The sequence below is a fragment of the Maniola hyperantus genome, chromosome 9 (assembly GCF_902806685.2).
Source record: "Maniola hyperantus chromosome 9, iAphHyp1.2, whole genome shotgun sequence".
In the NCBI taxonomy this organism is placed as follows: Eukaryota; Metazoa; Arthropoda; class Insecta; order Lepidoptera; family Nymphalidae; genus Maniola; species Maniola hyperantus.
The window spans coordinates 8,073,980-8,087,904 of NC_048544.1; the positions used below are offsets into that span (position 1 = coordinate 8,073,980).

The 13,925-nt window shown below is 35.0% G+C and overlaps 1 protein-coding gene across 12 annotated transcripts in view; it reads left to right on the forward strand.

Moving 5' to 3' along the window:
- Positions 1-13,925, forward strand: part of LOC117985176 (uncharacterized) — a 211,660-nt gene that overhangs the window by 177,685 nt on the left and 20,050 nt on the right. For 10 of the 12 annotated variants that reach the window (XM_069500740.1, XM_069500732.1, XM_069500734.1 and 7 more), the window contains 5 exons: positions 419-526; positions 1,076-1,216; positions 4,162-4,314; positions 5,000-5,130; positions 7,730-7,804. In XM_069500740.1, the coding sequence (XP_069356841.1) occupies positions 419-526; positions 1,076-1,216; positions 4,162-4,314; positions 5,000-5,130; positions 7,730-7,804 (608 nt within the window). The remainder of the gene's footprint in view (positions 1-418; positions 527-1,075; positions 1,217-4,161; positions 4,315-4,999; positions 5,131-7,729; positions 7,805-13,925) is intronic. The other 2 variants (XM_069500735.1, XM_069500743.1) reach the window with 1 other exon arrangement.

Sequence of the window (13,925 nt, forward strand, 5' to 3'; positions counted from 1 at the left end):
CAGCGCTCCAAGCGGAAACATTGCGAAATTAAAATCAGTGGCATTGAATATTTGACTTCAATTTAAGGCTGTTTAGGTCCATTTTACTGTAACGCGGAAGTATTTCGACTCTCGAATTTGGTTTCGTTTGGTGAGACGTAAAATCTTGTACTACGGGTACTGATTTCTACACCGAGATTTCTACTAGCTATTGCTAGGGGATACTTGGCATTAAGTTATTCAAATAAATAAAATAAAATTGAACTGTACTTGAATTTTATTTCCCGAAATCCCCTTTATACTTCAGGATCTTTGAATAACATTTTTATAAACTACTTTTTTGTTTTAAAATTAAATATTTTTGTTTTATAATTTTCCTAATTAAAATGTTGGCCCTTTGCCTCTATGGAGAAAAACAAATATTTTTCCCTATCCACAGATCATGTGCCACTATTTCTGGTTGACGTGTGATGGTATTGGAGATGTGGTGTTTGCTCTGGATCTCGTAGTACAACTTCGGACTGGATACTTAGAACAGGGGCTCATGGTAAGCTAATACATATTAATCTCAAGTGGTCAAGTTCCTTGCCATAAAAATATATACGATCCGAACGGGCGTGGAAAAATTTGATGTGTTTGTTAATTGATAGTGCTCGCCAAGACGTAACTGAAGGGGTTTGAAACTAGTCGACCTAACTCCGATAAGAACATGAGTTTTGCCATATCCTTGTTTGTTACTGTAAACTAGGGGCTACGTCCAATCGAACATGGTATGAAATGGGTATTGAGTTCCACCATGTTTCCGAAAACTTCATTCCATCTGCACATCACCAATAGCGGATAAAACGAATACATTTTTTTTATTGCGTGATAAAAAAAACGTCGCTGACGCTTGATGACTCGCTTTAAAGGTATTTAGGTAATTAATACGTGGCAGGAAACACGAACGCCGGAAGGGTATTCCATACCGTAGCGATTCGTATCAGAAACGTTTGGCAAAAACGTTTCGTGCGAGTTGATTGGCATACTTACTACTGCGACATACTTTTCATGAACCTTTTGATCAGTCTCCTTTTCAATGCCTTTATGTTCTCAGGTTTATGATTCCAAGAAACTTGCCAAACATTACCTGAAGTCAAGAGCATTTCTCCTGGATATTGCATCGTTAACACCTTTAGACCTTCTGCAGCTGAAGATTGGAACTAACCCTATCATACGTTTCCCAAGATTTCTTAAGGTAACTTAAATCACTTAATATACCTACCTATCTTTTCCTTATTTTAATTAAGGAGCTGGTAAACAAAACGTTTTAATTGCACTGTACTACAGTCGTATTTTTTCGACATTGAAAATACTAGTTATTTGTTTGTGAACACGTTTTAATTTTTTTTGTGATGTAACTACAAATTCCCACTTTGCGGATTTATTCCTTTACTTGTGCTATAAGACCTACCTACCTACAAAATTTCATGATTCTAGGTCACCGGGAAGTACCCTATAGATTTTCTTGACATATGTGACGGACAGACGGACAGACAGACAGACAAGAAAGTGATCCTATAAGGGTTCCTTTTTTCTTTTTGACATACGAAACCCTAAAAAGGATGTTGATCAGAAGTGTAACTACACCGTTTTGCTCCTCAATTAGTCATTAGTTTCCTTGCAGCAATTTCTATAACAAAAACGCTTCGTGATATTTATAGTCAAAGTTTTTATTAGTCTAAGTATCGTATAAAATTTTAGCTCGTAAAGTTAAGCCTTCCTTGATGAGTTTAGTATCTGGCAAATGAAGGCATTAAATGCTATTGGTTTTGGTATTTTGTTCATTTATATAATTAGTTAATTTAAATAATATATCTAGTAGTTGATGCCCGTGACTTCGTTAGCGTGGATAAATAGTTTTTTTTTAAATCCCGCGAGAACTCTTCAGGGATAGGAAGTGTTTGTTAAGTCAGGGTATAATAGCTATCTCCATTCCAAATTGCAGCCAAATCCAAAGACTGAAACAGTCTTTATTGCGTAAAAGAGTAACAAACATCCAAACTTTCACATTTATAATACTTCTAGCTGACCCGCCTCGGCTTCGCTCGGGTGGAATTTAGAAAATCGGCGTGGGCGTAGAATTTCTAAAAATCCTGAAACACATATTTTTCATTTGTAACCGAAAACTAAAATACCAATTTTGATGGAAATAACTTAAAATGGTAAACTTTCATACAAACTTCCATTCCCTATTTAACCCACTTGGGAATAGAATTTTCAAAAATCGTGAAATGCGTTTTAAAGCCTAAATACCAACTCCTTTAGGGGTTGAATTTCCAAAAATCCGTTATTAGTGGGTACCTACGTTATAAAAGGAACCATTTTCAAAATTTCGCGTTTCTAAACCTAGTGGTTTAGGCTGTGCGTTGATAGATCAGTCTATTAGTCAGGATAAGTCTTTTTACATAATATATGGATTAGGGTTATATTATATCATGGACCATGGTTAGGTAAATACCTACCACGACTACAATTTATGATTTATCGATGATTGACCCAGTTTCCTGAATATTGTGGTTTACTACGCCACTGCAGTCATGGTGCAGGACATCAAAGCTTAAGCTGTTACAAGCAGTAGGTATCTATCTACCCACCATGTCGCGTAATTAATTATTACTAAAAATATCGTTAGTATGTAGCAGTGATTTATATACTTACATATAGAACTAGCGTATGCCCGCGACTTCATCCGCGTGGACTATACAATTTTCAAACCCATGTTTTACCCCTTTAGGGATTGGATTTTCAAAAATCCTTTCTTAGCGGATGTCTACGTCATAATAGCTATCTGCTGTCAGCCCGATCCGTCCAGTACTTTGAGCTGTGCGTTGATAGATCAGTCAGTCAACCTGTATGTCTATCAGTCAGTCAGCCAGTTAGTCAGTCAGTCAACTTTTCCTTTGATATAAATAGATTATATCATAAGTAGGTACATATTATAATTATTTGGTTGTCGCATAGTTGTAGGTACATTTTAACAATAAAGACGAAGACAATAAACCAAATTCCACACCCATATCAATTAATGTACTAAATTTACATCAATTAATTCATGTGATGCTGCTTCAGAGCTCTAAATATCTTGAGCATGTCATGAATATTCATGTGAGTAATTACACTAAGACGCTGGGTTCTCGCACTTGAACGTCTACAGGTGTAAATGTCGTGTGAAAATCCGCAAAAATCATTGCAGTGCAATATTTAAGGTCTCTGAGTGTGCACTGTGCAGGTACTTGGGTGAGTTTGCACTATGTACAACCGTGCCGTGATAGTCTTTTGGTTAAGACGCCCGCCCTCTTTTCGATAACTCTGAAAAGTTGGAGATACATGCCCGGGATCGAGCCCCGGAACCGGATCCCCCGAATGGGAAGCCAACGTCTTAATCACTGTGCTAGCAACACATACAAGGTATCACTGCTATATTTATAACTTCATACTATGCGTGATATTTTTAGATTTTTCAATAAAATATGGAAATTAATTCAATTCGTAAAGTTGCCACTTTTGGGCGAAACATTTTTAAAAACTTTGATTATTCGGGAAACTGTTCAAAACCCCATAAATATTTTTAAATTATGTATTAAGTTCCAAAAAATGTTTATTATAATTATTTACTCAATGCTCTTCAAGGCTATTATCTTCTCTCTCTCTATCTCTTCAAGGCTAAAGCTTCTATTATCACGGGTGCGCACGGAATGTTTAAAAACCTAAATCCACGCGGGCGAAACCGTATAGGCATGTTCTAGTAGATGAATAAACAGCAACTTTCAATTTTCGAGGAACATTTCTTTTTATAAATATAATTTTGATAAACAGACTGGCAGATGGAATTACGGTCGTACAAAGTGCAAATTCACCCACTTAGAGACCCCACCACGCCTCCCTTTGATCATTTTTATAACATGTACTCCAATTTCTTTTACTGGAAAAAATGCCTAGAGTCAAGACCTATGTACCCACCTAGGTAGCTACTTATTTCGACTGTCTGGTTTAACGAATGTTAGTAGATTACTTATAATAACCTATAATACCTATTGCTTAACGTGCACGAGCGTAATAATATTGCGACACGGCGAACGAGACACGGAAGGAAATAATTAAAAAACTTGGTCATTAGAAAACAAATGATTATGTCTACAGGTTTACAGAGCAGTCAGCTGTTACTACATAGTGGAATCCAGGACGGTGTATCCTAACTTCTGGAGAGTGATCAATCTCATTCACATTCTACTGATATTAGCACATTGGTTTGGCTGCTTTTACTTCCTGCTATCTGAAGCTGAAGGATTTCAGGTAAGTTTGAATTTCACAATTAGTTCCTTATCCTGACGACTTCTATGAACTGGTAATGGGCCGCCATATTTTGGAGCATGCTCATAGGTGTCGTTTTACCCAAATACAAAGGTAGTATGTGCTGCTACGTGCATGTAAGTATATCACACAGTACACACACGAACGTATAAAGTCTTCACTTTTTATTAAAATAGCATATACAGTACGCTGCAGGAAATATTGTACATCGACCTTCAGAAAGAGGTAGCGGTTTCGTAGAGCGTGGTCTCTGTCGTTGCGAAACGTCACATAGGTATGAGTGACAGAGACAACGCTCTACAAAGCCGAAATCTCATTCTAAAGGTCGATGTACAATATTTCTTGCCGGCTACAGTATGAGGTTTGCCTATCTGGAATTTTATAATCTCTTTGAATTTTATTACATCTACCGTCAATGATCTAAAAATAATAATTGAATTGGCTGTCTGTGATTTAAAACACACTTGCATTTGGCACCTGACTCCGCGCAGACGAAATCGCACCTATACATATACAATCTGTACCTATACATATACATCCATAAATAGGTACGCATCGACGCACACGGTCCCTCATAGAAAGGCTGGTTTATTTTGTAATATTATAGATAGGCATGTATTATGTAGTAAGGTTTTATATACTTTTACTAATAACACAATTAATTCAGGGTGACTGGGCATACCCCCACCGGCCGGGTGACTACGCAACTCTGACCCGGAAGTATCTCGGATCCCTCTATTGGTCAACATTAACGCTAACCACAATCGGAGATTTACCCACGCCTGAAACCAACGCTGAGTAAGTAGTTGCATGAATCAATTTAATGTGTTGAAAATTTGAACTGCTTTCACACGGTATTTACATCGCTCGGTTTTTGCAGGAAAAATCTTACCGTCTACCGAATACGTAGGATCGCATACATCAAGTGTAAAACGCAGCGTTTTCACTTATGATTTTTGTTTTACCCTTGTTTCAAAAGGTTTTCGCCCTAAATTACCCAAAAAAAAACTCGTATGACCCTGATTTAGGACGCATAATTTATTCGGTTTTTAATATCATTTCGCGATCCTAAATCTTGTGACTAAGAAAGTGCTTGCTCATCAATTTTCTTCCCAAATTGCAATAACATCTAGTCTCAAAGGAATAAGTAATTAGTGATTACCTACGTAATTAATACCTAGCTAATTAATTATATTTGTAAAAATACGCAATTTTACGCGATGCAGGATGAAAGTTTTTCATCCTGCCCTTTTCTGCGCCCTTAATATGAGCCACTTTGATAAATTTAAAGAAATACAAAATGTACATTGATTGAATGGATGTAAAAAATCGATTTTACCCTAAATTATCTGGAATCCCTGTCAACATAAAAGGCGTCCTAAGCCATATCTATAATTAGTCGTTTTACCCTAAAATAGGGCGAAATCTCCAAAAGTGGAAACACTGGTAGAACCGTTCCCACATGTTTTAAATACTGTTTTAACCGTTTAAATGGTTTTATACAGAGTGTGTATAGAATATTCATATATATTATATTGTACTACACTTCATATTCCGTATACTTACCTAATAATTTTATCCTGCAACAAAAACATGCGATGTTTATGCCGTGTGAAATTAGTCTTATATGTTTAGTGTGTAGAACGAGAAAGTTGAGAAATTAAATTAAACGCTTGGATACACAAAACGTGCGACGGAAACGTATCTTACGTAATTCCTAAGAAGTTTTACTTCAAGTACTTAACTCTATAAAGGCGTTTACTGTTCACAAACGTAGGTATCTTACGTAATTCCTAAGTTTTAATTCAAGTAACTCAATAAAGGCGTTTACTGTTCACAAACGTAGGTATTCACAAGTTACTGTTCACAAGAAACTGTTTTTCCAACCATGCAGTCAAGATTGCGGTTTTTTAACCGCCTTAAAAAAATTGACGCCAAACCAAAAGGAGAAAAATAGGTAACATACTGAACTTGATGCCGGCATCAAAACCTACGTACAATATAAGTTTCGATATTTTCTTCATCGATTTATAAGTAGTATTTGGTTTGAAGTACATAATGATTTGAAAACAATAAGTACCTATAGGTTTCTACTAAAAAAATTCAATACGTTTGAAGTCTGTTTGCTTTTTGTAAATTTATTTGTGAAACTGACTGACGCTCACTGTACGGTGTTCAGACGACGCTGCAGACTGTAGAGCAATTACTACAAGTGTACAGAAAAAGAATTCTCGGTTTTGAGTTATTGAGCGCATTCAGTATGATTTTCTGACGCGCGTCCCTGCGTTTTGTGTATTTCCAAGCGTTAAAAGATTTTATCTTAGCTTGCAGTGCATTAATATTTTTTCTCTGCGTGTATTTTTGCAAAGAAAACTAAATCTAGATCTCTAGATAGTACATTAGATTAAAGACTCGCTAAAAAACTTCATCATTCTCAAAAACAATTAGTTATATGACTAGTTAGGTACGTACATTTAAATAAATAACTAAGTTTAGAACTACTTAACTAAAACCAATCATTATATGTAAATATATCGGTAATTAGAAATCAGAAAAAATAAGGATAAAAAACAATACTATAAAGTTAGGAATTATTATCATTATTGGTATTCGTACTAAAATAATATATCAAACTAATCAACGTTGTCGACTTCCATTTCCGACAGTACCTAATCTGAAAAGTTAGAAAGTTATTATCCGTTTCGAAATAAAATATTTTATTCTAAAACTTGGCACACATTTGACGTGCTCGTACATTGAATTTGTAATAAGGTTCTCGTTATGACTTTAATTCAAAGCTTGCTTAGGTACGAGTAACAAATATGCTAATCAACGTGAAGCTTACACGAAATACGGCTCTACGAGATTTATTCTGCTAATATAAGAATGCCTACAAAAATAATAAATTTTATATCCAAACTAAGCTTTTCGAAGAACTGTAGACTCTTGTTTACCAAGCTACTTATAATAAAGAATTTTATCGAAATGATTCTCTATATTATATTGACTCAAAAGTTGTTTGTTGAAGCTCTCTTTTAGAACTGAAATGTAGGTACTTGTTCTATGGCGTATTTTTAACAAAGTTGTTGAACTTTTACTTTTAGGTCTATTCAGACTCAAATTTAAACAAAATTGATATACAAGAAATAGATAGCACTATTTTCAGACCAGTCAATTATGTTTTAAGATTTGTAAAACAACCGATTTAGCATTACTTACTACACTTAATACGGTTACCTTTAACCAGTTGCTAATTTACTAATAGGTAAACGAATGTACAAAATAAAATATTAACTAATAATATTGATTAAAATAATATATATATAAGTAAAGGAGTATAATATGTTGTATATAATTACTAACCGTCGTATGTATAACTATGTATTATATTTACTAGCACTCATGGAGGTCCCAAATTTTTGCCGCGTCGGGGACTCAAGTCGCGACTTCTTCAGTTCAGATCGAACCGGGGGTATGTTAGAAACTGCTTGCAATTGGTCAGATTATGTCTTAGATAAACAAACAATAACTAGTTTAGATATAAAACATCTAAAATTTAGTTAGTAAGTTCTATTGTACGCGTAAGTTTTTCAAAATGATTAGTACATGAACTAGAAAACATTGATAGTTTTAAAAAAAATGTGTCTCTAAGAAACATTATTGAATGAAACGATTTTTACTTAGATTTGGTTACTTACTTCTCTATCATAATTTTACCATCGAACCACTAAAATACTGGAAGATGTAGGCAGCTAATTATTGCTAGCAACTATAATTGCATTGAATTCTACCCAAAATTTTACGGATATTATGATAAATGTATTGTTGTTTTATGTCTATTACCGACAATTTTCTTCAAAACTTGGACCTGATTTCGATGCGGTTTTTACTTATCACGACTATAACGTCATCGTCAATAGACTATAACTATAAGGTATATTACAATTCAACCTAAACTAAGTTTACTTTCAATATTAACGTTGGAATAAATATTCATAGAACAGTTTCCTAAGCTACAATATTCCTAAATACTTACTTAATTCAGGAATGACTATCAAGTGCTTATAAAGGCTTCATTTAACCAATAATAGATGCTATAACTTGTGCAGGAACCACTGGTCGTAACGAGTAATTTCTGTGAGCACCTGGTGGTGAATAGCGACCCGCCCCGGCTCCGCAGGGGTAGCTTATAAAATTTTCGTAAGGATCTCTAATTTTTTTGAAATAAAGTATAGCCAATGTCACTCAAAAATAATGTAACTTTCTACTGGTGAAAGAATTTTCAAAATCGGTCCAAGTAGTTCCAGAGATTGCCCCCTATAAACAAACTTACAAACTTTACCTCTTTATAATATTGGTATAGATAAAAGAAAGTCGTAATTCACGCTTCTGAGCTATATAGGTATCTACACTTATTAGATAATAATATAATACCTACTTCAAAAGGTGAAGAAGGTATAGAAATAGGTACCCGTTATATTTCTTTTATAGGTCACATCACTAGAAAGCCCATTCACATTTATTTACAAAGGCTTAATTCGACTAACAATGGACATTAACAGGCACAATAAGCGGTCTATTTAGTAGACAGAACTCATACCGTATTTATCCCAAAGGTTCTTATACCTACTCTACTACCTTAGCGAAACCACACAATACCTATTGAATAGGTACCTATAATTATATTATTATGAGATCATGCGCTTATAATTATTATGTTACCGAAGGGTGGTTTGCTTATTCGTGATAATATTATCATTAAAATCCAAAAAAAAATCCTCAATATTTTAAACGGCCGTATGTAACCATAGTTATATTTTGCAACTTATAGGTAATCCTACTTACATAATTCAATTCATTAGTTTTTTTATTATCATTTTATTTTTACTTGAAAGGTATGATAAGAACAGACAATTCTATTAAATAAACATAAATCTAAATTAAAAGTAAAAAAAATAGATTTTTATATTATAATAATGTACCTACAATTAGTACGTACTTTTTTAATAACACAAACCAGTACGGATTCATGATAAATATGTATATTGTACATATTGTATAATAACCCCCTGCCCCTTAAACCTCAAACTTATACCCTTTAAACTTTTAAACTTCAGGGGGTTGCCATGATACTAAATGCCTGGCAATGCCTGACGGGCTTTCTAATACTTTTCTGAAGAAAATATAAAAAATTAGATTTATTTTGACTTTATTTTGACGTAAGATTTTTTACACTTTATTACTTACCTGCTACTCCCAAAGCCACCATAATCCAAACAAACGTTCTTCCCAGTGTTGGGCACATTACGTAGATATAAACTTTCAGCTTTCACAAAATGACGAAGGTCTCTTGCTCTGGCTCTCTCTCTATTAGCTTGTGGGTGACGCGATTTTTACCCATTCCAAAATCGCCCAACGCGCCCAAAGTTTTCACTTCAAAAATCACATATCCATACTAATCCATACTAATATTATAAATGCGAAAGTGTGTCTGTCTGTCTGTCTGTCTGTCTGCTAGCTTTTCACGGTTCAACCGTTTAACTGATTTTGACGAAATTTGGTACAGAGATGGCTTGCATCCCGAGGAAGGACATAGGCTACTTTTTATCCCGGAAAATTAAAAAGTTCTCACGGGATTTTCAAAATCCTAAATCCACGAGGACAAAGTCGCGGGCATCATCTAGTAACAAATAAATAAAATAAAATTGAATTAATTTTGCGACAAACAAAGTATCATTTTGGGTTTTTCTGGATTCAAACTTAGAATTAATAGAATCAGTGTTCCGGATTTACAAGTTTGGAGAACGTTTTAATTAATATTCCATTTCAGTCGTAATTTGTATTCACGGGAGATTGAATTGATCATATCAGAACGGAAAGTCCCGACTTCGCTTGATCATGGATTTTCCTTTTCACATTTCACGATAAGCCTTTCTAAGCCGCATTTTGATTCGTTGAACTAAATAACCTAAGGTCGTCTTAGCGATTTGAGCCATATCGGTATTCTCGTGAAGCTTTACTTATTGTGTTTTGTGCATTTCTTAAAATTATATTATTAGTAACTTACCAAGGATTAGATACCCGTATTATTATATTTTTAAAGAGCGTACTTACCAGTTGTATTTACACAAGATATTCTAGATATTGCATGAATCTACTTGTATGATTCTTTTTTTTATGAGACAACTTCTAAGTTTTGTAAACAAAATAATATAATTAATTAGATCTGTCTGGACGGTAGCACGCGCCAGCCAGTCGGAGAATCACATTATTAATATCATTTTCTTCGAGTGTGTACCACCACATCCATAAAACATTACAAAATAAATAAACTCAGTCGTAGGTCGAAAGAGTACTGTTTTTTTTTAATTATTTTATCAATTTACTTCCTTAAATATATGGCCATTATCAGCAATAATTGTACCCATATAATGTACGTATAGGTACAAGTAGGTACTAGGTACCTAGGTACCACGTACCTACTTGTACCTATACCTACCAATAATTTATTCTTACTATAGAGTGAAGACAAAAATATATCGGGAGGATATCGGCATAAATATCTAAGGAATAGATTTCGGAGATTTGCGTTATTTTTGGAAATATTCTGAGATATAACAAAAAGTTGTTTTCTCACTATTTTAAACGAAGCGATACCACTCCACTCCACCGCTCGGCCTAGTGTCGATGTCTCAATTATTGTTAACCGACGACGGACGGATATTAGCGTGATAACAAAATATAGGGTGCGTAGTTTGTGCGCCTTGTTCGCAACGTTTTAATTTCAGCAATTCATCGTTTCGTTGCAGTTGTTGGGATTGTCTTAGAACTGTGGCACAAATTCCGTAAATATACCAGTAGATTAGTATATAATATGCCCATGTAAAAGGCTTAACGCAATAAATAACGTAGGTGAAAGTGTGAAAATTGTCCGGTCTTATATCTGTAAGTTACGGCCGGGTTGCTCCTCTCGACACCTATAAAATATCGTCTCGGTGAAAGCTATAAGAAGTCCACTTTTATTTTATAGCCTTGCTTCAGTAAAATTAATAATGATTAAACCACTGGTCAATCATTGTTTTGATTAGATAGTACTTTGAGAGGAGTTTATTCTTTGCGCGCTCCAAACAAACGTAATTTATACATATATCACTCACCGGCTTTACTCACGTGTTTAGTCGACGTTAGCCCGACTAGTTTCGAACCCATCCGGGGTCCTTTTTCACAGAGACTCAGTTCGCGCACGCGTGTGTGATTTATGTATAATGGAAAACACTCACGATAGTTTAAACGCTAAAACGTAATTTAGTTCTCATTTGAATATTAGCCAATCAAACTCAATCAAGTTATGTAGACACGTTCTAGAAATTAATATCAACATCATCATCATGATCAACCCATCGCCGGCTCACTACAGAGCACGGGTCTCCTCTCAGAGTGAGAAGGGTTTTGGCCATAGTCTACCACGCTGGTCAAGTGCGGATTGGCAGAATTCACACCTTTGAAAATATTATGGAGAACTCTTAGGCATGCAGGTTTCCTCACGATGTTTTCCTTCACCGTTAAAACAAGTGATATTTATTTTCTTAAACGTAACTCCGAAAAGTTAAAGGTGCGTGCCCGGGATCGAACTCTCGACCTCCGATTAGGGGGCGGGCGTCCTAACCACTAGGCTATCACAGCTTAAACTAATACACATATGTGTAGGTATTTGGTTTTCCAGATTTCTCCATAAATGTGTAGTTTTAAAGTTACACGAGCTCAAAAACTTACATCCATGGAGTGCTGGGGAGCTGTCTAGGGAAACTTCTCTTAATGGTACCTACTCCGCTCAATAGGGCATTCTACGAATGTTTAGGTACTCGTAAATTGCTGATTTATGTTTTGTCATTATGTAGATTTCTAACATTATCATTATCATTGGCGCAACCGCAAAAATTCCCAGCCCATTTGCTAAGCAGCCTTTGCTCAATACGTAAAGTAGTAGGTAAGCTATGAGAAAATGAAAACCGTTAAAATAATAGGTACATATAAGTAAGTAGAATTCGTTATCTATCAGGTAGGTTCACATATATAAAGAGACGATTGCAAATAATTATAGGGGAGGATTTCTTAGCCACAATGTATCTAATAATAGTGTTTCTAAGAAAAGTCCCACCATTACGAAATGAAATGTATTTGGTTCATGATAAGTTAGAACTCTACCACCGATTGGAAATGCATGACGTGATTTTTAATACTAATCCGAAGAAAATATAAAAAAAATAGACTTTATACTTTGACGTAACAGTTTAACACTAGCTTTATTACCTGTTATCTCCCAAAGCCACCATGATCCAAACAACGATCCAAACAAACGTTCCTCCCAGTGTTGGGGACAATACGCAGAGAAACTTTCAGATTTTACAAAATAACGAAAGTCTGGCACGCGCTGGCTCTTTCCGTATGGTTCAATTTTCTAATTTCGATTGTGACAAAATTATAATAAAATTCAACCCATTTCAGCCTAATAAAAATGTTCAAATCGTCCACCGGGCGTACCTACCTGTTGAAATAAAAAAATCCCCCTTTTTAATATCGATTTGATCTTCAATCTTCTGATTTCCGATTAATGAGCAAAGGAAATTAAATCGGTTCTATATTAAGTTTACTTTGAAGCTGCGACGCGACGGCTACAAAGTGATTGGTCTATTTAATTTTCTCTACAATATTAAGTCTGCAAAAAACTGTGATAGCCTAGTGGTTAGGATGTCCGCCTTCTAATCAGAGGGCGGGGGTTCGATCTATGACACGCACCTCTAACTTTTCGGAGTCATGTGCATTTCAAATAATTAAATGTCACTTGCTTTAACGGTGAAGGAAAACATCGTGAGGAAACCTGCATTCCGGAGAGTTCTCCATAATGTTCTCAAAGGTGTGTGAAGTCTACTAATCCGCACATGGCCAGCGTGGTAGACTATGGCCAAAACTTTTCTCACTCTGATAGGAGACCCGTACCCTGTAGTGAGCCGACGATGGGTTGATCATGATCATGATGATTAAGCCTGCATTCCATTGCAAGCGATGAGCTTTTTTCAAAATGTTGCTACACTGTCAATACCATCAATATTAATTCTTTGATACTCGATTCGGGTATATTTAAACATTGATATTATAGTATATTTATGAAAATCACTAAATAGGTATTTATCACATATCTTGTAGCATTGACATGAAGTAGGGGACAAGATGTCATATCTTAGAAACTACTCGTAGTTGTATTCTGGAATAAACATATTGTAATAAATCTCAGTCCTTCCCGCTGGCGGAACTCCCTGCTCCGCCTAGTTTATCTGGCCATTAAACTACATTATTAGAAGGCTTTATCATTAACATTTATCACAAACATGCTGATATTTTTCGTAATATTTTATGTAGGAAAATACCACGAAAATACAATAATTTCATTTTTATATTCTCCTACTACCCCCAATACTTGGTAAAAATATTGTGTCGATTTTCATATTTTTTATACCTTATCATAATTTTCCTAAAGTTTATATGCCATCTATTCCTTACTTACCCAATTATCTTTTTGACGTTTGCCAATGCGA